The sequence below is a fragment of the Aquarana catesbeiana genome, linkage group LG08 (assembly GCF_042186555.1).
Source record: "Aquarana catesbeiana isolate 2022-GZ linkage group LG08, ASM4218655v1, whole genome shotgun sequence".
In the NCBI taxonomy this organism is placed as follows: domain Eukaryota; kingdom Metazoa; phylum Chordata; class Amphibia; order Anura; family Ranidae; genus Aquarana; species Aquarana catesbeiana.
The window spans coordinates 299,973,971-300,000,205 of record NC_133331.1 but is presented as its reverse complement, the minus strand read 5'-3'; the positions used below and the strand labels follow the sequence as shown (position 1 = coordinate 300,000,205).

Here is a 26,235-nt window from a genome sequence, read left to right as displayed (position 1 = left end):
CTGAATACAAGGTTTAAAAAATTCTTCTAACATTTTATTGTAAAATTATTTCTCAGCAGATGACCATAATGTGCGGAATACATCTGAGGAATCTTCTGATAAATCACATTCAGGGCAGGAAGGAGATCACACAGAGGAGAGTTCATTGTCATGTTCAGTGTGTGGGAAACATTTCACAAATAAGAGAGAACTTCTTAAACACAAGAAATGTCACACTGCTAATCGTCCCTATTCATGTTCAGAGTGTGGAAAATGTTTCACTCTGAAAAACAATCTTAATAGACACCAGAAGCTTCACACGGGGGAGCGCCCCCATTCATGTTCAGAGTGCGGGAAATGTTTCTTTAGGAAAAATCACCTTCTTAAACATCTTAGAATGCACACAGGTGAACGTCCCTTTCCGTGTTCAGAGTGCGGGAAATGTTTCACTGAGAAAAGAATTCTTCTTATACACCAAAGAAGTCACACAGGTGAATGTCCTTATTCATGTTCAGAGTGCGGGAAATGTTTCTCTGACAAAAAAAATCTTATTGCACACCAGATATGTCACACTGGCGACCTTCCCTATTCATGTTCAGAGTGCGGGAAAGGTTTCACTGAGAAAAAAAGTCTTATTAGACACCAGAAGCTTCATACGGGGGAGCGTCCCTATTCATGTTCAGAGTGCGGGAAAGGTTTCATAGCAAAAGAAAAACTTCTTGTACACCAGAGAGATCACACGGGTGAGCGTCCTTATAAGTGTTCAGAGTGTGGGAAATGTTTTAATTGGAAATATTCATTCGATGAACACCAGAAGATTCATATAGGTGAGCGTCCTTATTCGTGTTCAGAGTGCAGAAAATCTTTTACTCAGAAAACAGCCCTTCATGAACACCAGAGAATTCACACGGGTGAGCATCCTTATCCATGTTCAGAGTGCGGGAAATCTTTTATGCAGAAAGGAAGGCTTCTGCAACACCAGAGAATCCACACACGCTAACAACCTTTCTCATGATAACAGTGGTGTGTTGGGGGTGGGGCAGAATGTATTGAATGTTTTTCAGGTTCTTTTTAATAAATATGAGTCTAAACATACAGAGATGACTCGGTCCCGCACTCACACAGACCACACCTTACAACTAAACTGTGCTAATACATGGCCAGATATGACAATACATGGACAACACTTCTTATTGGTTGATATTGGTTTCTGTACATTATGGATCTTTTTATGTGTTACCGAAAAGCTGGCTTGTGATTGGTCCATCCAATAATTCATAGATTTTATCATTTATTATCTGTAATTATAAAGTTTTTGATTTAGATTCCTGCTTACATTTTATTACTTGTTAACCACTTGAAGACCGGCGTGTTAAACCCCCTTCCTGTCCACGCCATAGTTCCGTTTTCAGCACAGTGATACATTGACAATTACTCGATCGCGCAACACTGTACCCAAATAAATTTGATATCATCTTTTCAGACATGTAAAGCTTTCCTTTAGTTGTAATTCTCCACCACTTTTGCTATACAATGGAAAAATGACTAAAAATGCTGAAAAAAAAATTAATTTTTCTTAGTTTCTCTTAAAAAGAATGTAATTAAATTATTTTTCTTCATTAATTTAGCATAAAATTTATTTTTCTACATTTCTTGGTTAAAATACAAAGCAAATCAGTGTATAATATTTATTCTGTGTGAAAGTTATTAAGTCTATAATGTATAGTGGAAATTTTGAAAATGAATCATTCCTGATGTACTGATGGCCTGTCTCAATTCTTGAGGCCGTAAAATGCCAGGACAGTACAAATAGCCCCAAAACGACACCTTTATGGAAAGTACACAGTCCGGGGTATTTAGTAAAAAGCGTGGAGATTTTTTTTGATGCTTTAAATTTTCGCCACAATCTTTTTTGGAAAATAAAGAAATTAAATAAAATCTGATTTTGTTTCACAAAGTTGTCATTTTAACAAGTTATTTCTCACACACAATATGGGTATACTTAGAATTACAACACAAAACACATTCTTCTACTCCTTCCAAGCATGGGGATACCACAAGTTCTGTCTGGATGCATAGAGGGGCCCAAAATCCTAGGAGCACCTTCAGGCAAATAGTGCATCTGATTTCCTGACTATCTATCACATTTTTTGAGGCACTAAAGTGCCAGGATAGGAAAAACATCCACCAAATCTCCACATTTTGAAGTGTAAACATATCTTTTAACCAGTTCCCGACCGACCCACGCAGATATACTGCGTCAATGGCTCCCCTGGGTGAAATCCCGTATGGGTACATCCTTCTATTTTTTGGCCACCAGAGGGCGCACGCACGTGCGGCACTTCATTTAGTTTCTTCCCCGCGCATGCGCCGTTGGAATTTTCGAAGGACTACAAGTGAAATATCTCCTAAATGGCGCACGTTTAGGAGATATTTCCACTACCTATAGGTAAGCCTTATTCTAGGCTTACCTATAGGTAGAAGTCCAAAAAGTGGGTTTACAACCACTTTAAAAAACGGTAACTTCAGGTCCTGCTTATGTAGCTGGTATATCCAAAAGGGAAAGAAAACCAGGGGGATAGCCAGTAGCTCACTGGGGTGTATGGGCTAGCTGACTCACCTCAATAAGGTGTGATACTGGTAATCAACCAAGCATACAAAAGAAAAAGGTGAAAAGAGAGCTTCACCTGCAGTAATTACTAGGGACCATGCAGCTTATAGATATTTTATTACACAAAAATATCAAATGGTAATACAAAAAACACCGGATAAAAATCCCATCACCAGCACCTCAGTAAAAAATAGACAACGCCGTCTGATCAAGCTGCATCTTGATCAGACAACGTTGTCTATTTTTTTATTTTTTACTGAGGTGCTGGTGATGGGATTTTTATCCAGTGTTTTTTGTATTACCATTTGATATTTTGTGTATAATAAAGTTCCCTTATCTATAAGCTGCATGGTCCCTAGTAATTACTAGACATGTGCATTCGTTTTCTTCCTAATGCATTTTCGTCCGAATTTCGCGTATTTTCGTTATCGTTTTAACAAACGATAACGAACGCGCAGAATCCAAAAACTGAGATCCGACATAAACAAATGCTTTATTTTCGTTTTTGTTGCGACAAAAGTTCTATATAGATAGGAGATTCGACATGACGCTGACAATAGCGATCTGTGTCCATCGAACCTGTGCTCGAATGTGCCTAACCTTAGCTCTATTAGTCCAAGATTATTCTACATAGAGAGAAAAGATTTGACATGAAGATTCGACGAAGCAGTCGCCACAAGTGGACATTTATGGTCAAATGCTCCGCCCATAGGCTATAGAAGATTTCTAATGTTGGTTGACTAGTAATAATAATTAATAAATATAATTATTACTAGTGTCATACAACTTTAGAATTCTACTATAGCTTGTAGGCGGAACATTCGACCGGAAATGTACGATTGCGGTGTCGTACAGTTTAGCTGCTCCGTCGAATCTTCTTAGAACATTCGACAGACACCATAAGCCTTCAATGACAGATTCGACCTTAATTATTTCGGATTTTCGGACGAATGCATTTTTTAAAGAAACAAAATAAATAAAAACAAATTTCGGGAGTAACTAAATAAATTTATTTTTCAGACGAAAACGAAATTCCGAAACGAAATAGTTCAGTGTGCACATGTCTAGTAATTACTGCAGGTGAGGCTCTCTTTTGGCCTTTTTCTGATGTGATGTGTTTGGCATTATAGCTCCCTCGTGGCTCCAACAAAAAACGACTACAAAAAATACATTCTACTAAAATCCCAAGTATAGGGATACCACGTATGTTAGACATTTTCAATGTTTGAACCGATTATATATTGACTTTTTCAGAGCTTAACCACATAGGGTTCAAAATCCAAGGAGCACCTTCAGACTTTTAAGGAGTGTATGTATCACCCTCCTAAATAGGTTGCTAGAATGATTAGGAAAATATATTTATTTTTTGGCTGTGGAGCAGTTTGTGATTGCTTTGAGCTATACTGGGTTTCACTGGCTGCAGGTTTGATTATTTCCCCTTGTCTTCTGAAGGATTCTAGAATGTAGTGGGCTGGATGAAGCAAATCAGCAGCCCAGCTGATGTTCTTCAGGTGTTCATCGTGTTCCCAGCTAGTCCAGAGCTAGGGGGGCTACTTCTGAGGATCCTTTCCTTCCTGTTTTTGAAGCTAATCAAGGGATTTCACTTGGGATCTGGTCTAGAGAGCTCAGTGGTGAATGTTGGACTGATATTGGAAGGGGGCATCCAGTTATGCAGAAACATTGTGCGTGCAGACCAGGAAACCTCTAGATTGTTTTATTGAGCCAGAAAGAGTGACTGTTGCTGTGTGCCTGGCTGTCTGTGCTTTAAACTGGAGAATGAATTTTGGGCAAACAGGGGCTCCTTTGAGGTGGGCACTACAGGGCATAAATAACACATTTAATTTCCAGATTACCTATCACATTTTGGAGACTAAGGAGCACCAGGACAGTAGAAACACCCACAAAATTTGGAAAGTAGACTTTCTAAGATGTATAGTAAGATGCAAGGTGAGCTTTTTTGAAGTTGTACATGTTTGTCATAATCTTATTTAACAAATTTGTCACGGTAACAAGTTATTTCTAACATGCAGCATAGGAATACTTCCAATCACACCCCAAAAAACAGACTCCTCTACTCCTCCCCAGTATGAGGTTGCCACATATGTGAGACCTAAATGTTTCCTTTTTTACACAAATTTGTCAATTAATAAAATATGTTAATACACAGTATGGGCATACTAACAATTACACTCTAAAACACATTCTTCTACCCCTCCCAAGTACGGGAATGCCACATGTGTGAGACTTTTTTTAATGTCTGGATTGATTATATGCTCACTAAATGAAGGGTGCATAACCCTGTGCACCAAAGGCCATTGGTATTAAATAAGAGTAAAGAGGTTATAGGCGCAGAGGCTTGGTCATAATACCTAATATGCAAGCAGTGTAATTATAAGGTATAAGTCCACGATAAGTTCAAAAATGTCCAAGGCACTAGGGCAGGCTTCTTGGTGAAGTTTAGCAGACTCTGAATATACAAGGATAAAAACAAAAGCAGAGACGCGCCTCTGAGTGCAGTAAGACTTTGTATTTTAAAAGACCCCCCAACAGGGCTACTTACAATAGATGGGTAAACAACAGGCACATCAATAAGTGTAGGTGAAGGACGCCAGTTGGAGCAGGCTGCGGGAGCTGCTGTTACCGCCAGATGGAATGTGACAGAAGTCCCCGTGTGGAGGAGGAAGTTGGCCGAAGTCCTTCCAGAAGAGGGTGGGCAGCCAGGAGAAGGATGACACAGGCAGGGCTCGGGACCGGAATGCAACGTGTTTCAGAACATGCGCTATACCTCATAGGGGCATGTGTGCTCCCTTCTCAAGCAAATAACAACACCTAGTGATGTGGTGTATATATACACAGACCAGCCAGCCAGAAGTTTCCTGCCAACTCATGGAGAGAACTGAGCAAGGTACAGTATGTACATAAGAATTAAAAACACTGGTAAATCTTGTAACACATAAATACATAATAAAAAATGATAAAGGATATATTAGATGTCTTAATATCAATGGCCTCTGGTGTGCAGGGTTACGCACCCTTCATTTAGTGAGCATTTAGCGATTACCAGTTCAGGTATTTTGACATACTCAAAGTATTGTGTTTATGGATTGATTATGTACCAAACATTGTATCTTGTGTGTCCCAAAAATCAACCAGCATTGCATATAAAAACAGTGTACGGTAGTGGTTGCCTATCTACAAGTGGTAAGGGAATACAGCTCTGTGTTGTCACCTGTAGCAATCCTTGTACCTGTAAGCCAAGCAAGCCTAACCTATTGATATGTGGTTGTCCCCAGGAATTCCATGCTCACTGACCAGGAAGTATAGGAGGATGAACAAAGGGTGAACAATAGAATTCCTGTGATTCCAGGAGTGCAGTTGTCTGTAGAGGATGGCTGGGACTGGTGTCTCTGGAACTTAGTCAGTGGGATACACAGATGGGTCAAGTAAGACGACAGTAATGTGGTCAGCAATCAGGCAAAGGTTTGGCACAGACAGTAGGCTGAGATGACACTGCTCTTGTGTAGCAGGCATCAGAAATACTGTTGTGGCTGCACTGGATATGGTGACACTGTACTAGTGTGGTGGCAATCAAGGAAGGTTCTTATGACACTGGCTCCTGGTTGGCTAGCGAACAGGAACATTATTGCTTGCTGCATTAGTCTGGTGACCCTGGTATTGATGTGGCAGCAATTTAGGAACACAGTTGCTGTCTTACGCTGGTCTGTCGACATTTGGACCGGTGAGGCTAGTTATCAACACTTTTGCAGGCATACACTGGTCTAGCAACACTGGAGAACTGGTTTGGCGGTGTTCTGCCAAGAAAGTTCCTCTTGGCGGATAAGGACCCCCTCTACTGTGCAGGCGCAGCACCTGCGCAGTAGGAGCCGGCGGAAATAGCCGAAGCGCTCTGCACTTTTTTATTCTCCCTCTAGGTCCACTTGGATGGTGGGGCTTGAACCTGGACCTAGGGTGCAGGCGCCGTGTACAGCTGATAGAAGTTTTTTAGCTTTGGCTATTTTCGGCGGCTCCTAGTCATTCGTACTGCGCAAGCGCAGCGCTTGCGCAGTACAGGGGGGGTCCTTATCCGCCGAGGGAACTTTCTCGACAAGACAGCGGCAATCAGGAACACTGTTACTGGCTTACACAGGTGTGTTGACACAAGGACTGATTTGGCAGTTTTCAGGAACACTGTTGTTTGCATACTTAGTTCTAGTAACACTGGGACTGGTGTAGCGTTGATCAGGAGCACGGTTTCTTACACTGGTCTGGGGACAATGGGACTGGTACTGGTGATCAGGAACACTGTTGCTGGCTGCACTGGTCTGGTTATAGTAGGACTGGTGTAGCCGAGATCAGGAACACTGTTATTGACTTACACTGGGACTCATAAAGCATTGATCAGAAATGATGTTGGTGGGGTACACTGGGCTGGTGACAGTAGGACTGGTGTAGCGGTGATCAGGAACACCGGTATTGGCCTACACTGGTTTAGTGATGGTGTTATAGGGTGGACGCAATCAGAAACACTTTTGCTGGCTTACACTTGTCTGTTGGCACTGTACTGGGGTGGCAGCAACCAGGAACACTGGTATGGTGATACTGTACTGGAGTTGGTAGTGATCAGGGACATTGGTTGGCTGCTCTGGTCACAGCGTACTGTGCCAATCACAGGGATAACACTCTGTTTGCTCTCACAGCCAATCGGTGTAAGAGGAAACAGAGTGGTGGCTCCAACATACAACCTTTGTTCACATTTGTGATGGCTTTGATTGGTCCCAGTGATTACATAGGACAGGACTAACTTCATTGGTCCTTGCCCTCCTCTGTGATCTGCCGTGTCTGATGGACTCAGCGATCACTGAGCACACCACTGCACGCTATAGAGGGCATACATGGGCAGCGTCATTCTTATACTGCCCCCAACTTTCAGGAGTCTTGTTGTTTTTATACAATGGTTACTGTATATGGGAAGTGGTTAGGCACCAAAACTGAAGAACAATCCAAGAAGCAGCTTTCAAAGTATTTAAAAACACAGGCTGCAGTTGTTTTTTTTCTCCACAAGGTGCTGATCTTAATTATTTTCAGTGGAACGCAAAGACAGGAACTGATAGAAGGCAGGTAGTGATTTCAACTACAGATGGGCGGTTCCTAGAGATATGACAGTTTGCAGGAAGCAGAGAAGGATATCCTTGCAATCGGCAGCAGAGGAGGTAATACAAATTGTTTTATATTTACACCAAGAAACCCACCACGTCATGTCCGTCCTCTTCCTCCATAGTCACTGCGACGTCTTTTACCTCCAGCAGATACTACTATACAGACGTATATATAGAGTATTATAATATACGCTGATACATCCTAAAAAGAGAACCATTTATCCAACTGTCCATCCAGAGCCTCTGGTTTATAGACCAGATACACCCTAAATATAGAGCCATTTATCCAACTGTCCATTCAGAGCCTCTGGTTTATAGACCAGATACATCCTAAATATAGAACCATTTATCCAACTGTCCATCCAGAGCCTCTGGTTTATAGACTTTATTCAGGCTGGACATGAAGTGAAAGGAAATCTCCCCATCCAGGACACCGATAGAAAAATGTATTATTATTTCTTCTACAGTCATTCCAAGCCAAAATAAAATATATTTTACTATATATATATATATATATATATATATATATATATAAATAAATAGATAGATAGATAGATAGATAGATAGATAGATAGATAGATAGATAGATAGATAGATAGATAGATAGATAGATAGATAGATAGATAGATAGATAGATAGATAGATAGATAGATATAGATATATATAGAGATAGATAGATATCTATAGATATAGATATCTATCTATCTATCTATCTATCTATCTATCTATCTATCTATCTATCTATCTATCTATCTATCTATCTATCTAGATAAAAAGGGTACATACAACATAAGTGCAGCAGCCAACACTTTATCCCCCTTGTAAAAACAAGAGATATCAAAGCCCCTATCAAGACCCACATAGACCCAGCATCTTGCCACAAAAAAAGGGGGGGACCCCTAACTAGGGGGCAATTAATCAGAAGCTGTGGAGCTATTTTCTATCCAACCACCCCATACCTTTTTAAACTTATCAGGTGCCCCTCTGTTTAGATATGTGGCTTCATACACAGGCAAAGCCTTATTTATCAATGCCTTCCAGGCCATTATGGTAGGGGCCATCGCCTTTTTCCAGGACAAAATAATAATTTTGCATGCATAATACAGGAGCAGGGTGAGCAAAGTGCGAGTTACCTGCTTGGGTACCAACGTATCTACCAGGCCTAACAGACAGACCTCTATAGATGGTCTTATACTGATCGTCGTGACCGACCCAACACAGTCCACTGCCTCCACCCAGAACTGCCGGATGTAAGGGCAATGCCAAAAAATGTGCAGCAAATCTGTCCCAGGGGCATCGCACCTCCAACAGTTTGAAGGATGAGCAGGGAAAATCCTCGCTAGTTTAGTAGGAGTGTAGTGTATCATATGGAGGAACTTGAACTGTATCAAGTGATCACGTGCAGACACCAATCTAGCAAACGAGGCGCCCCAATAGATCGTCCCAATCATCATTGTCCAGCTGCAGGAAATCTGACAGCCATGCAGCACGACAGGAGGCCAAAACCGTAGTAGTATCCGTGAATAATTCCTTATAAAAAATGGACAGGGCTTTAGATAGATCTTTAGCTCTGAGCAGCGACTCCAGGTCCCCAACCCGCACCTCCAGGTTGGAAGACCCAAATTGGGCAGAGAAAGCATACCTAAACTGGAGAAAACGGAACAAGTGTGAATTGGGCAGCCTGTATCTACTTTTAAGCTCATTGAATGTCAACATCATCCCATTTCCGACCACTGCACCTACTGTTTTTATCCCATATCTGGTCCAAGCGATCGGATCCGAGTATGAGAAAAAAATTAGACAGCCGAGGATTATGCCAGAGGGGAGTATGTGGAGACACCACACCGTTCTGGAGTTCAGCCCCTCCAGCCAAATTCCATGCTCGGATGACTGACCGCATGGACCCCGTAAGGGCATAGGGAGCCCCCCTCCCCCGGTATGGCAAAGAAGACAATGCCTCAAAAGATCCTACCACTGCAGCTTCTAGAGTTACTGCAGCATCATCATCTGGTTGAGACAACCTCCTATGTGCAAATACCAACTGCCCCGCTAAAAAAATACCTGGCAAAATTGGGTACCGCCAACCTCCCTTTCCTCCAGGACTGTTGCAACATTTGTTCTATCAATGGTTTGGAAAATATGCTTAGGTATCCAAACTAGAGAATTCCTGACGGTATACAGAAATAAGGGGAGAAATTTCATTTTCAGCAGATTTATTCTACTGATCAGGAATAATGGTAGGTTGCGCAGGCTTGCGTGCTTTGCTTAAGAGTACAATCGGAATAACATTAAGAAGGATAAAATCCAAAATTGACTGTGAGATAGTTAAGCCCAAATAATTTACATTATCAACACACTGCAGTGAGCAGCCTATTGGGGTCCTCAGGGTCGGAGATGGGTAAAATTTGTGACTTACCCCAGTTTACCCTAATGCCCCGTACACACGGTCGGATTTTCCGACGGAAAATGTGTGATAGGACCTTGTTGTCGGAAATTCTGACGGTGTGTAGGCTCCATCACAAATTTTCCATCGGATTTTCCGACACACAAAGTTTGAGAGCAGGCTATAAAATTTTCCGACAACAAAATCCGTTGTCGGAATTTCCGATCGTGTGTACACAAATCCGACGCACAAAGTGCCACGCATGCTCAGAATAAATAAAGAGATTAAAAAATTGGCTACTGCCCCGTTTATAGACCCGACGTACGTGTTTTACGTCACCGCGTTCGGATTTTCCGACAACTTTGTGTGACCGTGTGTATGCAAGACAAGTTTGAGCCAACATCCGTCGGAAAAAATCCTAGGATTTTGTTGTCGGAATGTCCGATCAATGTCCGACTGTGTGTACGGGGCATTAGACCCAAAAACTGAGAGAAGGTATCTAAGATGGATAAAGCTGAGGCTAATGAGTGGTTACCATATACTCGGCATATAGCGCCGCTTTTTCCTCCAACACTACCACCTGGATCCTCTTCACCCCGGAGGACACACAGAAGACAAAGTGGGGCAAATAAACCAGGGGACAGATGACATCCCTGGCGTGTCCCCCTAGCTACCGAAACAAAATCTGAACTTATCCCATTAAGTTTAACCGCAGAAACTGGGGGATGATATAACAGCGTAATCCTTTCACGGAATGTGGGACCAAAGCAAAACCGCCATAGTACTTCCTGTATGTAATTCCAGTCTAGGAAATCAAAGGCTTTTTCCAAATCCAAAAAGACTAAGATCCCCCCCTTAGTAATCTCAGGTCCCAACTGTAGATGAGTGTAAACCCTTCTCAAATTGATATCAGTGGCCTTCCCATCCCCAGCATAAACTCCGTCTGGTCTTTGAATACTAAATGTGATATAACCAACATGAGTCTGCTGGCCAGCATTTTTGTAAGGATTTTTAAATCCATATTTAATAATGAAATTTAAAATGAAGCGCAATGCAAGGGGTCCTTATCTGGCTTGATGGGAGGGAGGCAATCAACCTTTCTTCAAACGCTCCCGATAAAGGGTTAACAACTGTGGTGAGAGTAAATCTAAATGTTGTTGGCCAGCAGCCCATCTGGTCCTGGTGCCTTACGGTTGGGAAAAGAGCCCACCGCTGCAGCAAGATCCTCCGTCTTGAAAGGTGCATCCAGTAGCTCAGATACCTCCAAAGGTAAAGTGGGAAGATGGAGCAGGTCCAAGAGAGCTATTAGATCCTCCCCCAAGTCAGATGGAACAGGGGAATACTGTGCTGTGTAAAAAGAGACAAAAGCATTACAAATTTCCTCCCGAGAAGACACCAATGATCCTTAGGGCGAATAAACACAAGGGACAACAGTGGAGGCATTTTCAACAGGCATCCATTCTTATTCCCTTGTTCAAATACCTGTCCACAGTACGGATCCTAGCTTTTTTTGCCATGTCTTTGTAGTGTAAATTGAGATCCCTTCTAGCCTGACGTAGGTCTGCCAGTGATGTGGGCAAAGGAGTGTCAGCGTATATCTGACTGTTCGCTCTCCTGTAAAATCTCTGTGTCATGCCTATGCTGGGTTTTAGCAGCCTTAATGGCTGAAATATACTCCCCTCGAAAAGTTGCCTTGAAGGCATCCCAGATCAATTGTGTAGTGGACGAACCCTCATTAATTTGCCAATAGGATTGTAGTGACGGCTGTATTACACCATCTATCAACTGATTACATACCCACTCCGGAGATATACGCCAAAAACCTGAGAAACGGAAATCTGCCAAGCGCAGCACAACCTGGAGTGGGGAGTGATCTGATAAGCCCCCTGGAAGATGGGAGGTCTCCATTATCAATGGCAGAATATCCGAGGAAGAGAATGCAAGATCAATTTTGGAGGAGGAAGCATGCCCAGAGACAAGTGAGAATAACTTAAGTTGCGGATGCTTCCACCTCCATACTTTCATCAGTCCCACAGAAGCAGCCCAGTCACCAGCTCCAGATTATGTGCACACTGCGGGTTAGAAGTATCTAATGCGTACTCAAGAATATTATTGAAATCCCCAACCATTAGAATTTCCACAGGGGCAGATGAGGACAGTTTCTCCATTAGTTTATATTGAAGTTCACAGGTGAAAGGGCACAGGATATACACATTCACTAATTAATTTCTCTCTTTAAACAGGATTGTAAAGTGGTGAAGAAAATATCTGGTGATCCATTAACACCCAGAAGTTGGGAGGAGTTGAGAGTATTTAGAAGGACACAAGGATCTCTACAAGGACGTCATGATGGAGAATCAGCCGCCCCTCACATCACCGGGTAAGAGGAGACTTTATTGTAAAGGAGAGAGCAGTACGGAGGGTCCACCTAGATCCCCCATCATCTGATAAACACATAGAAACAATGTATTCAGTCAGTGTGTGTGTTTCCTACAGGTGGATCCAGTAATGGGAACCCACCAGAGAGATGTCCTCGTTCTCTGTATTCCTGGGATTCCACACAGGAAGGTCACACCATCCCTCACCATCATCAGGTAGGTGGGACTGAGCATCTAGACCTCAACATGTATTCTGAGCTATGAGAGGACATTCTTCTATGTAATCTCTTCTTTATTTTTATAAATGTGTTCTATCATCTTTGGGTTTTAGAATGAAGAATGGAAAGACTTCAAAGCTGAGATTAAAGAGGAGGAAGAAGAGATGTTGTTGAGTGGAGATCAGCAGTCTATGGAGGAGGGGAAGATGATTATAGAAAGTAAGCAGGAAGAATCTTCTCTACAAATGGACCCAAGTAAGTTAAAAAAAACACCAAATATAGAACCAGTTCCAATTATTATTTTACTTATATGAGTATAAAGTTTGTATTTACTTTGTTACATCAGAGGAGAAAAGGTCTATGTCTACTGAATTCACCCACGAGAAAAATTAAAATTTTGAAGCAGTAGTTTTTACAGAGGAAGGCAGGATACCTATATAAAGCTTGGCCTTATTTTCTTTAGGTTAAGAAGATTCCTTCCTGATCCCAAAAGGCAATCAGTTAACTCTTCATATCAACATGCTAAAAAAAAATTCCTACAATTATTAGTAACCATATTTAGTATTTGTAATAAGAATGAGAAACCTTAACTGCTGATAGTAAGAACATCATCGATGTACCTACCCCAGCGCCCAATGTACTGTGTATATTGTAAACCACATGAATCAACTGTAGTCCTCACCTCAATAAGGTAATCCTATTTACTACATTGGACAATGTTCCCAATAAATGAGGAGGAGATACTGTACACCATATGAAAATTCCATCTCCATTCCTCAATATAACGTCATGTTCCCAACAAATGAGGAGGAGATACTGTACACCATATGAAAGGTCCATCTCCATTCCTCAATATAATGTCATTTTCCCAACAAATGAGGAGATACTGTACACCATATGAAAGATCCATCTCCATTCCTCAATATAATGTCATGTTTCCAACAAATGAGGAGGAGATACTGTACACCATATGAAAGGTCCATCTCCATTCCTCAATAACAATGTCATCAATGCACAAAGGTGCACAGTGTGATTTGGGTGCATTGTATTCTTTATCTACTCTATATATATTTTTCTGTTCTGATTGCATCCACTTACATGTTGAAGCTCAAAGATTTAGAACTAAACCAACATATATGACTCCTGAATACAAGGTTTAAAAAAATTCTTCTAACATTTTATTGTAAAATTATTTCGCAGATGACCATAATGTGCGGAATACGTCTGAGGAATCTTCTGATAAATCACATTCAGGGCAGGAAGGAGATCACACAGAGGAGAGTTCATTGTCATGTTCAGTGTGTGGGAAACATTTCACAAATAAGAGAGAACTTCTTAAACACAAGAAATGTCACACTGCTAATCGTCCCTATTCATGTTCAGAGTGTGGAAAATGTTTCACTCTGAAAAGCAATCTTAATAGACACCAGAAGCTTCACACGGGGGAGCGCCCCCATTCATGTTCAGAGTGCGGGAAATGTTTCTTTCGGAAAAATCACCTTCTTAAACATCTTAGAATGCACACAGGTGAACGTCCCTTTCCGTGTTCAGAGTGCGGGAAATGTTTCGCTGAGAAAGGAAATCTTCTTTTACACCAAAGAAGTCACACAGGTGAATGTCCTTATTCATGTTCAGAGTGCGGGAAATGTTTCACTGAGAAAAGAAATCTTCTTATACACCAAAGAGGTCACACAGGTGAATGTCCTTATTCATGTTCAGAGTGCGGGAAAAGTTTCGCTGACAAAAAAAATCTTATTGCACACCAGAAGCTTCATACGGGGGAGCGTCCCTATTCATGTTCAGAGTGCGGGAAAGGTTTCATTAAGAAAGCAAAACTTCTTGTACACCAGAGAGATCACACAGGTGAGCGTCCTTATAGGTGTTCAGAGTGTGGGAAATGTTTTAATTGGAAAAATTCATTCGATGAACACCAGAAGATTCACACAGGTGAGCGTCCTTATTCGTGTTCTGAGTGCAGAAAATCTTTTACTCGGAAAACAGCCCTTCATGAACACCAGAGAATTCACACGGGTGAGCATCCTTATCCATGTTCAGAGTGCGGGAAATCTTTTATGCAGAAAGGAAGGCTTCTGCAACACCAGAGAATCCACACACGCTAACAACCTTTCTCATGATAACAGTGGTGTGTTGGGGGTGGGGCGGAATGTATTGAATGTTTTTCAGGTTCTTTTTAATAAATATGAGTCTAAACATACAGAGATGACTCGGTCCCGCACTCACACAGACCGCACCATACAACTAAACTGTGCTAATACATGGCCAGATATGACAATACATGGACAACACTTCTTATTGGTTGATATCGGTTTCTGTACATTATGGATCTTTTTATGTGTTACCGAAAAGCTGGCTTGTGATTGGTCCATCCAATAATTCATAGATTTTATCATTTATTATCTTTAATTATAAAGGTTTTGATTTAGATTCCTGCTTACATTTTAATATTTGTTAACCACTTGAAGACCGGCGTGTTAACCCCCCTTCCTGTCCACGCCATAGTTCCGTTTTCAGCACAGTGATACTTTGACAATTACTCGATCGCGCAACACTGTACCCAAATAAATTTTATATCATCTTTTCAGACATGTAAAGTTTTCCTTTAGTTGTAATTCTCCACCACTTTTGCTATATAATGGAAAAATGACTAAAAATGCTGAAAAAAAAAATTAATTTTTCTTAGTTTCTCTTAAAAAGAATGTAATTAAATTATTTTTCTTCATTAATTTAGCATAAAATTTATTTTTCTACATTTCTTGGTTAAAATACAAAGCAAATCAGTGTATAATATTTATTCTGTGTGAAAGTTATTAAGTCTATAATGTATAGTGGAAATTTTGAAAATGAATCATTCCTGATGTACTGACGGCCTGTCTCAATTCTTGAGGCCGTAAAATGCCAGGACAGTACAAATAGCCCCAAAACGACACCTTTATGGAAAGTACACAGTCCGGGGTATTTAGTAAAAAGCATGGAGATTTTTTTTGATGCTTTAAATTTTCGCCACAATCTTTTTTGGAAAATAAAGAAATTAAATAAAATCTGATTTTGTTTCACAAAGTTGTCATTTTAACAAGTTATTTCTCACACACAATATGGGTATACTTAGAATTACAACACAAAACACATTCTTCTACTCCTTCCAAGCATGGGGATACCACAAGTTCTGTCTGGATGCATAGAGGGGCCCAAAATCCTAGGAGCACCTTCAGGCAAATAGTGCATCTGATTTCCTGACTATCTATCACATTTTTTGAGGCACTAAAGTGCCAGGATAGGAAAAACATCCACCAAATCTCCACATTTTGGAGTGTAAACATATCTTTTAACCAGTTCCCGACCGACCCACGCAGATATACTGTGTCAATGGCTCCCCTGGGTGAAATCCCGTATGGGTACATCCTTCTATTTTTTGGCCACCAGAGGGCGCACGCACGTGCGGCACTTCGTTTAGTTTCTTCCCCGCGCATGCACCGTTGGAATTTTCGAAGGACTACAAGTGAAATATCTCCTAAATGGCGCACGTTTAGGAGATATTTCCACTACCTATAGGTAAGCCTTATTCTAGGCTTACCTATAGGTAGAAGTCCAAAAAGTGGGTTTACAACCACTTTAAAAAACGGTAATTTTTTAAAGTTTTTTTGCATTGATACATGGGGCAGTACCCGGGTCCCCAAACACTTTTTATGGCAATAACTTGCATATAAGCCTTTAAAATGAACGCTTCTAAATTTTTCATGTTCGTGTACCATAGACTTTTTTTTCCCATAGACTTTAACGGTGTTGGCGTGTTCGCACAATTTTTTGCCTGTTTGCATGTTCTGGTGCAAGCCGAACCAGGGGGTGTTCCTATTGGTGATCAAGAACATTGTTACTGACTGACACTAGTCTGGTGACACTGGAACTGTTGTGGCAGTGATGAGGAACACTGTTACTGGCTGCACTCCTCTGCTGACTGTGTACCGGGGTTGCGACACTGTTGCTGGTTGTGCTGATCTATTAACACTGTACTGGGGTAGCAGCAATCAGGGACTCTGTTGCTGGTTGCACTGGTATGGTGATACTGTACTAGCTTTGGTAGTGATTAGGTACATTAGTTGGTTGCTCTGGTGACACTGCACTGTGCTGATCACTGGGATAACATTGTTTCCTCTCACAGCCAATCGTGTAAGAGGAAACAGAGTTGTGGCTCCAACATGCAGCCTTTGTTCACATTTGTGATGGCTGTGATTGGTCACAGTGATCACATGCGACAGGGCCAATTTCATTGGTCCTGTGCCCCGCTCTGATCTGCCGTGTCTGATGGACTCAGTGATCACGGAGCACGCTGTTGCATGCTCCAGAGGGCGCACATGAGCAGCGCAAAAGGGAGGCCATTATAAAGCAGCCCATTACCTTTAGGTGTCAGCTGTCTTGTTCTTGCTGTTTTTATATGTAGCACACTCTAGAGTTGCTAGGTTGTTACAGTGGTTAGGTTTTTGTAGTGTAAGTGAATTTCAGGCTTGGCTGGCAGCCAAGCCTGTTTGTTTTGATCTGGGTTGGGAGTGACGCTGGGTGACTTACAGGCAAATTCACTGGAGACCTCCCATTGCTTTCCAAAACATGCTGGAATGTTCTGGAGAGGAAGGAGGAAAGGAGAGGAGAGGTGGAGCTGCCTGGAGTATTCTGATGAGCCCTGACCAATCCCCAACCTGGATTGGTATGGGGCAGGCCTCCTTAATTACTCAGGGTCAGCCCAGCTGGGGGGATTTATACGGGTGGAAGCTGGAGATGGAGTGCTAGGCTGTCGTGGCCTTGGAGGGAGCTCCCCAGTCTGGGGAGGAGGGTGACCTTGGGCCTGGGCTCCAGTGTGGACAGGACCTTCTCACAACCCAAGGAAGTGTGCTGGACAGGAGGCACAGGAGCAAGGAGAAGACAGCAGGAGAGCACTGCCAGGCAAGTCTCCAGGGAGGAACAATGGGTCGAAGCCAGGAGGGCTGGTGAGTGACACACAATCAGGAGGACTGTGGAGGCACGCCTGAGAGGACTGGGAGAGTGAAGTCTGGGATGGGTGCAGAGCCAGTGGAGTGGACTGTGGTATCACGGGCAGTGGGAGAGGCAGCTGCAGGCAGCAGGGCTAGCAGGACCTGAAGAGTTGGTACTGCGATCAGTAGCCACGTGGGACAGCTAGCATTGGGACTACCTTTAATTTTGCAACACCAAAGGGGCCCGTGCTCCCTGCCTGCAAAGAGCATCAGCTTTGGGCCTGGATGAGCCAGTGTCAGGCCAGCATTCAGTGCTAGCTGGTCCCAGGAGCGATACTCTGCAAGCAAGTTTTGTGCTGGAGGAAGAGAGGAAGTTCTATATACTGGAGATGTATATAGGTTTCAGTCCCTACATTGTCTTTTTGATCAACTGGGCATCTCATAACTACCCTATCCCTATGCAAGTTTAATTCCCCCGGTAAAACACAAAAAAAACAAAGTGCTTGGACTGTTTCATGTCTCATGGATGCTTGAGGACTGTGTGTCTGGCTGGGCAGGGTGACAGATGAACCACAACAACCAGCAGCCCCTACGGGGTACCGCTACATATATAACAGCGGTATGACATGCCGTTGAAGTGGAACTTTACCCAAAACAACGTCATAATAAATTAATTTTCTCTAGCAAGAAACATACATTCCACATGAATAATTATGCTATCAAATTAAATGTGTGCTGTAAATTAGCTCCAGCTTTGCTCCTATTTTTTCTGGTTGGAGGCGGCCATTTTGCTGAAGCCCAGAGCCCCTGAGCAGTGGATTGGCCTCTACAAATTCTGCACCATGCCTAAAAATAGAGAGCAAATGAGCATGTGCAGAGAAGGGTGAGATGGTATATTACTGGATTACAGTATAGGCACCAGTGTTGCCAACCCCCCAAAGTGAAATTTACTGGCAGGACGCCAAAATTTACAAACAGCACCAAACAGCCACATTTTTTACTGCCACTGTAAAAAAGTAGCTATAATAACCATTTTCAGTGCTAAACAGTGCAAATATTAATATTTAAACTATAAACATATAGCTAGCGCTATTAGAAATGTGTTTAAGTTAAACAAAAGTCAAAAAACATATTTCCCTACTTACATGAAGGTCAGATTACTATAACCCAGCCACCACAGAGATCCCCCTTACATCAGAGTGTGGAGGATTCCCCCTTACAGTGAAAGGGAACTCTTATGTAAAGGGGAAAGCTGCAGATCATGAACTAAGGGGGAACTCTGATGTAAGGGGGGCTATGGTGACCAGAGATCACCTTATATCAGAGTCCACTGCGTTCCCCTTTACATCAGAGTTCCCACATACATTGGGGTCTGCAGCATTGCCCTTGCACTGAAAGGGGGAATCCTGCAGACTCTGATGTAAAGGGGAATGTTAGGAACTCTGATGTGTGGGGGACTCTGGTCACCAGAGACTACATTTCACATAGTGAATACACTAAGGCAGGGGTGTCCAATCTTTTTTCCAAGAGGGCCAGATTTGATGAATAGAACATGCTTGAGGGCCGACCATTTTGCCTGACATTCTTAAACCATTAAAATTTGGTCTAAGTGTGTCCGTCCGAGCACTAATACACGGCCCAACAAGAATTCTCTTGCCTTTGTGCTGTGTGTGGTGAATAGATGAGCTTGGGCGTGTTATTTGGATATACCGGATTTAATCTGCTTATAACATGCACCTTCACTTTAAAAATGAAGTTTCAGGAAAAAAAATCTTAAATTTTAAATAAAGAACTGTGAAGCAAAATAAGGGTCAGTGCCCATCAATGCAGCCTAATCAGTGCCCATCTGCGGCCCCCACTCCATTGCCATGAATGTGGCCCCCACTGTATTGACATGAATGCAGCCCCCACCGTATTGACATGAATGCAGCCCCCACCGTATTGACATGAATGCAGCCCCCACCGTATTGACATGAATGCAGCCCCCACCACATTCACATGAATGCAGCCCCCACCACATTCACATGAATGCAGCCCCCACCGTATTGACATGAATGCAGCCCCCACCGTATTGACATGAATGCAGCCCCCACCGTATTGACATGAATGCAGCCCCCACCGTATTGACATGAATGCAGCCCCCACCACATTGACATGAATGCAGCCCCCACCGTATTGACATGAATGCAGCCCCCACCGTATTGACATGAATGCAGCCCCCACCGTATTGACATGAATGCAGCCCCCACCGTATTGACATGAATGCAGCCCCCACCGTATTGACATGAATGCAGCCCCCACCGTATTGACATGAATGCAGCCCCCACCGTATTGACATGAATGCAGCCCCCACCGTATTGACATGAATGCAGCCCCCACCGTATTGACATGAATGCAGCCCCCACCGTATTGACATGAATGCAGCCCCCACCACATTCACATGAATGCAGCCCCCACCGTATTGACATGAATGCAGCCCCCACCACATTCACATGAATGCAGCCCCCACCGTATTGACATGAATGCAGCCCCCACCGTATTGACATGAATGCAGCCCCCACCGTATTGACATGAATGCAGCCCCCACCGTATTGACATGAATGCAGCCCCCACCGTATTGACATGAATGCAGCCCCCACCACATTCACATGAATGCAGCCCCCACATTGACATAAATACGGCAGCCCCCACCACATTGACATGAATGCAGACTCACCATTGCTGTCAGTGCAGCCTGATTCATGTCCATCTGCAGCCTTGGAGGAGACAGGGAGGGGGCGGGACGAGCGCCAACAGATATACAGGAGAAATTCCTGTTTACACGGCGGCCTCTTTAATTGAAAGTCCCGCCTCCTATGATGGACAAAACAATTGTCCAATGGCAGCGCAGGAGACGGGACTTCCTTTTACACAGGACGCCGTGTAAACAGGAAATTCTCCTGTATCCTGTACGGCGCTTGTCCCGCCCCCTCCAAGGCAGCCAGCATATCTATCTTTTATGGCCCCCGGCGCTCGGGGATTCGTTGGGGGCCACAAAAGATATATATGTCAAAATTACCAGGCGGGCCGTCCGAAACCGGACCGCGGGCCGCGATTGGCCCGCGGGCCGGACTTTGGACATGCCTGCACTAAGGTAAGGGGGGTTCCCTGCTATAAGAGGTAACTTGTATATCGGTGCCCATATACATTATTGTATTCACGCCCCCCTTACATCAGTGACCCCCCTCAGACTGGCCTGGCGGTGCTGTCACTGAACTCCTCTCAGGTGCACCGTCAGATGGCTCCAGCTTGGTGGCTCTGGTTTTGTCCTATAGTCTCCTCTCCACAGTCCACACCGTCTGACTCCTCCCGTGACCCCCATCCAAGCGGCGCTCCCACTCTTGACTCCTCTCCAGACCCCCTCAGAGACTGCAGACATGATAAAAGACAAGAGGTGGTCAGTGATTGCAGACATGATACAAGAGACAAGATAATTAGAGGCTGCGGACATGATACAGGAGGTGGTTAGAGGCAGCAGACATCATACAGGAGGTGGTCCTCACCCTGCGGACATCATACAAGAGGTGGTCAGAGGCTGCAGTCATGGTACAGGGGGTTGGTAGAGGATGTGGACATGGTATCCGAGGTGGTCAGAGACTGTGGACATGATACAGGAGGTGGTCAGAGGCTGCAGATATCATAGAAAGAGGTGGTCAGAGGCTGCAGGCATGGTACAGGAGGTGGCCAGAGGCTCCAGATATCATAGAAAGAGGTGGTCAGAGGCTGCAGACATGGTACAGGAGGTGGCCAGAGGCTGCAGACATACTACAGGAGATGCTTAAAGGCTGTGGACATACAGGAGGTGGTCAGAGGCTGCAGACATAGTACAGAAGATGGTCAGAGGCTACGGACATGATACAGGAGATGGTCAGAGGCTGCAGACATACTACAGGAGATGCTTAGAGGCTGTGGACATGATACAGGAAGTGGTCAGGGGCTGAGGACATAGTACAGAAGATGCATAGTTGCCAACAGTCCCGATTTTCCCGGGGCAATCCCGATTTTGGAACCCTCGTCCCGGATGGAGGCTGTCCCGAATCGGGATTTTCCATAAGGAAAATCTGAATATACACAATGATTCTGCGCTACCAAAAAGAACAAATGAGCAGCTAACACAACCAGCAAGTGTAATCAATATCAGAAACCAAAATAAGTGTAGCGCTTTTTTCAAAGAAAAATCAGATGTAAAGTCTATGGACTGACAGTACAAAATGCATGTATCCAAAGGCAAGATATCCTTGGGAAAAAGTTCTTTTCTCAAAATCCCCTGGGACAAATCTCTTCAAGGATGTAAACCATCTGGAGAGAAAGCCCACACACCACCACTGAAAATGAGAAGGCTTACCGGACTCGATGGACTCAACAAGGCGTACGCCAGGTGGAGTCAGACAAGCTTGGGTGGTGCTGGACTATAGGTAGCCCGGGAGGGCGACGTTGATGAGGTGGCTTCCACGAAGCTGTGTTCCTGTCTATGACAAGGGAGTCTGTCATCCATCATATTATATGATGGAGACCTGCTTCCTGTCTCTCTCCATGCGGCTTCTAATCTACACTGCAAGATGATCAGACTGGAGTGTAATATAATATGATGGATGACAGACTCCCTTGTCATAGACAGGAACACAGCTTCGTGGAAGCCACCTCATCAACGTCGCCCTCCCGGGCCACCTATAGTCCAGCACCACCCAAGCTTGTCTGACTCCACCTGGCGTACGCCTTGTTGAGTCCATTGAGTCCGGTAAGCCTTCTCATTTTCAGTGGTGGTGTGTGGGCTTTCTCTCCAGATGGTTTACATCCTTGAAGAGATTTGTCCCAGGGGATTTTGAGAAAAGAACTTTTTCCCAAGGATATCTTGCCTTTGGATACATGCATTTTGTACTGTCAGTCCATAGACTTTACATCTGATTTTTCTTTGAAAAAAGCACTACACTTATTTTGGTTTCTCATAAGGAAAATCTGGAATGTTTTTTTTTTTTGTTTTTGGAGCAGCTGGCTCCAGCAAAATGGCGGCCGGCGCCGCCGCTCGATCTTCCCCCTAGTGACAGTGTTTGTGTAGTGGAGAGAGGAAGGGGGCTTGATCCGTGCAGCCAATGAAGCTGCGCCTGCGCAGTACAGGGGGTCTATACTTGCCAAGGGGAACTTTCTCGGCAGGCAGAACACCGGCCGGCCGCACCTGCACTGAGCAGGGGGTGAGCGGGGGGTGAGGGGGGGCTGCATTGAGGGGGGGTCTGCACTAATAGAGGGGGGGCTGCACTGAGGGGGCTGCACTAATTGAGGGGGAGCTGCACCTAGGGGGGTCTGCACTAATAGAGGGGGGGCTGCATTGAGGGGGGGTCTGCACTAATAGAGGGGGGGCTGCACTAATTGAGGGGGGGGCTGCACCTAGGGGGGTTTGCACTAATTGAGGGGGGGCTGCACTAATAGAGGGGGGCTGCACTAATAGAGGGGGGGCTGCACTAATAGAGGGGGGGCTGCACTAATAGAGGGGGGGCTGCACTAATAGAGGGTGGGTCTGCACTAATAGAGGGTGGGTCTGCACTAATAGAGGTGGGGTCTGCACTGATGGAGGGGATCTGCACTGATGGAGGGGGTCTGCACTGAGGGGGTCTGCACTGATGGAGGGGATCTGCACTGATGGAGGGGGTCTGCACTGATGGAGGGGGTCTGCACTGAGGGGGTCTGCACTGATGGAGGGGGTCTGCACTGAGGGGGTCTGCACTGATGGAGGGGATCTGCACTGATGGAGGGGGTCTGCACTGATGGAGGGGGTCTGCACTGAGGGGGTCTATACAGACTCTGCCGGGGGCACCTGATGCAAGGACAGACTCTGCTGGGGGCACCTGATGCAAGGACAGACTCTGCCGGGGGCACCTGATGCAAGGACAGACTCTGCCGGGGGCACCTGATGCAAGGACAGACTCTGCCGGGGACACCTGATGCAAGGACAGACTCTGCCGGGGGCACCTGAAGCAAGGACAGACTCTGCTGGTGGCAGGCGACGTGGCTAGTGACACGCTCAGGGATCCCACTGATTCGGCATTATAATGAGTTGAATGATTTAATTTTATATTACAATGTAAAAATAGAAATAATGCGCTTCAATCATCCTGACACCATAACAACCATGGTGCCGGGATGATTGAAGCATTAACACCTGGTGTTTGGAGTATCTTTATTTGCTGATTGTTAAATTTTCTAGAATACACATATTTCTATTGTGTAGGATCTGGGGCTGCTGTCCCGTCATTCCCCTCTCCCCCTTTCCTTCTCCCCCTTTCCCTCTCCATCCCTCATTCATCTCAGACTCTAACCACACCCTCTTGAGCTACGCCCATTTAAGCCACGCCCACTTTCACATAAGCCACGCCCATTTTCGGCGAGGCACGCTTTTAATTTTTGCTAGGCAACGCAACGCCTACAAACGAATGCCCCGCCCCCTAATTATTGTACGGCTTCTCCTACAGCCAAAAAAGTGTCCCACATATTTTTTTTGCAATGTTGGCAACTATGAAGATGGTCAGAGGCTGCGGATATGGTACAGGAAATGGTCATAGGCTGCAGACAAGGTACAGGAATTGGTAATAGGCTGTGCGGACATGGTACAGGAGGTGGTTAGAGGTTGTGGCGATATGGTGCACCTTCATATACTCCCCACAGCACTGTCCTTCTCTACCCCCCTTCATATCATCCCCCACAGCAGTGTCCTCCTCTGCTCCCCTTCATTTCCCCCTCTCACATCAGTGTCCACCTCTACTCCCTTCAGCCCCCTCACAGTAGGTGCAGTCTCTATGGAACTGCTTTACAATTTATATTGCTGTGTCAGATTATTTGCTGTATAGGAATTAAAACACCGAGTCAGATATCCGTGTATCAGTCCCGAGCATTGAATGTCCCGTACTGAACTGCTTTATTAGTTTCACAAGCCTTTTATAGGCGATTATACAACAAGAGCATCAGCATTATTTCCACATAGGGTAAGGGTCAATTACAACAGGAGTCACCTGGGTTACAAGTACAAGTTCCAACATTATGTCCATATAAAGTGACTGCAAACTTTCAATTACACAACGGTCCACATAACAATGATTCAGCAGGTTGAAAGTACATCTTGCGACACGTACACAGAATTACAAACAGCTAAAGCAGAACTCTAATCTTATCAGTCCTCCTCTTCCCCCTACACAGTATAGTCCTGTCCTTCTCTGTCCCCCTTCATCTGCTCATCAGTATCCTCTGCCTCCTTCACCCCCCACAGTAGTGTGAGTGTCCTCCTCTGCCCCTTTATATTACCATCCTCACGAGTGTGCTGTAGTAACTGGCGAGGTGCCGCCACTTATTTTTTAGATTTTACACAGCTGTACGTGCAAAAGGGGCCAGCCTGAGTGGTGATCTAGCAGGACCTCATTTTCTGAATAAAGTTCCACTTTAAGCACCAAAGCTAAAGAAAATATCAAGAAGTATCTGTCAAAGTTTATAAAAGCATAGGCTGCAGTGTGTATTTTCTCCAGAAGGTGGTGATCTCACTTATGGTCCATGGAACGCAGACACAGGAAGTGAAAGCCGATACAAACAGGAAGTGATGTCAACAAAGACAGGAAATGTAATCTACAGACAGGAAGTGATGTCATCTACAGACGGAGAGTGGAAAGCATGCTGGAAGAGGAGGGAGATATTTCTGCAACCGATAGCAGAGGAGGTAATAAGATAATATTATATATTTACACCCAGTAATCCCCCTATCATGTCCGTCCTCTTCCTCCATAGTCACTGTGATATCTTTTATCTACAAAATATGCTGATATACACTTATATAGAGTATTGTAATATTTACATAGATACATCCTACATATGGAACCATTAATCCAACTGTATATCCAGAGTCTCTGGTTTATAGACCAGATACATCCTAAATATAGAGCAATTTATCCAACTGTCCATCCAGAGCCTCTGGTTTATAGACCAGATACATCCTAAATATAGAGACATTTATCCAACTGTTCATCCAGAGCCTCTGGTTTATAGGCCGGATACATCCTAAATATAGAACCATTTATCCAACTGTCCATCCAGAGCCTCTGGTTTATAGACCACATACATCCTAAATATAGAACCATTTATCCAACTGTCCATCCAGAGCCTCTGGTTTATAGACCAGATACATCCTAAATATAGAACCATTTATCCAACTGTCCATCCAGAGCCTCTGGTTTATAGTCCAACTCCAGATACATCCTAAATATAGAGCCATTTATCCGTCTGTACATCTAGAGGCCAGATACATATTAGATCTTATTTATCCCAGTACAGTCCAGATAATTCTCAGTTTGTTATCTGTCCAGAGAGAAGAGTCGTGTATATATCAGGAAAAGGTGAGTAGGATTTTGGGAGGTCATATGACATTGATGTCATTTTAGCCGCCCCTCACATCACCGAGTAAGAGGAGACTTTATTGTAAAGGAGAGAGCAGTACGGAGGGTCCACCTAGATCC

At 44.1% G+C, this 26,235-nt stretch overlaps 1 protein-coding gene across 1 annotated transcript in view; it reads left to right on the top strand.

Moving 5' to 3' along the window:
• The window catches only part of LOC141106856 (uncharacterized), a 46,653-nt gene that overhangs the window by 6,594 nt on the left and 13,824 nt on the right, over positions 1-26,235 (top strand). Inside the window, exons 5-11 of the mRNA XM_073597786.1 lie at positions 57-974; positions 8,723-8,796; positions 12,476-12,509; positions 12,626-12,723; positions 12,839-12,980; positions 13,923-14,840; positions 25,320-25,442. Of these exons, the coding sequence (XP_073453887.1) occupies positions 57-974; positions 8,723-8,796; positions 12,476-12,509; positions 12,626-12,723; positions 12,839-12,980; positions 13,923-14,840; positions 25,320-25,442 (2,307 nt within the window). The remainder of the gene's footprint in view (positions 1-56; positions 975-8,722; positions 8,797-12,475; positions 12,510-12,625; positions 12,724-12,838; positions 12,981-13,922; positions 14,841-25,319; positions 25,443-26,235) is intronic.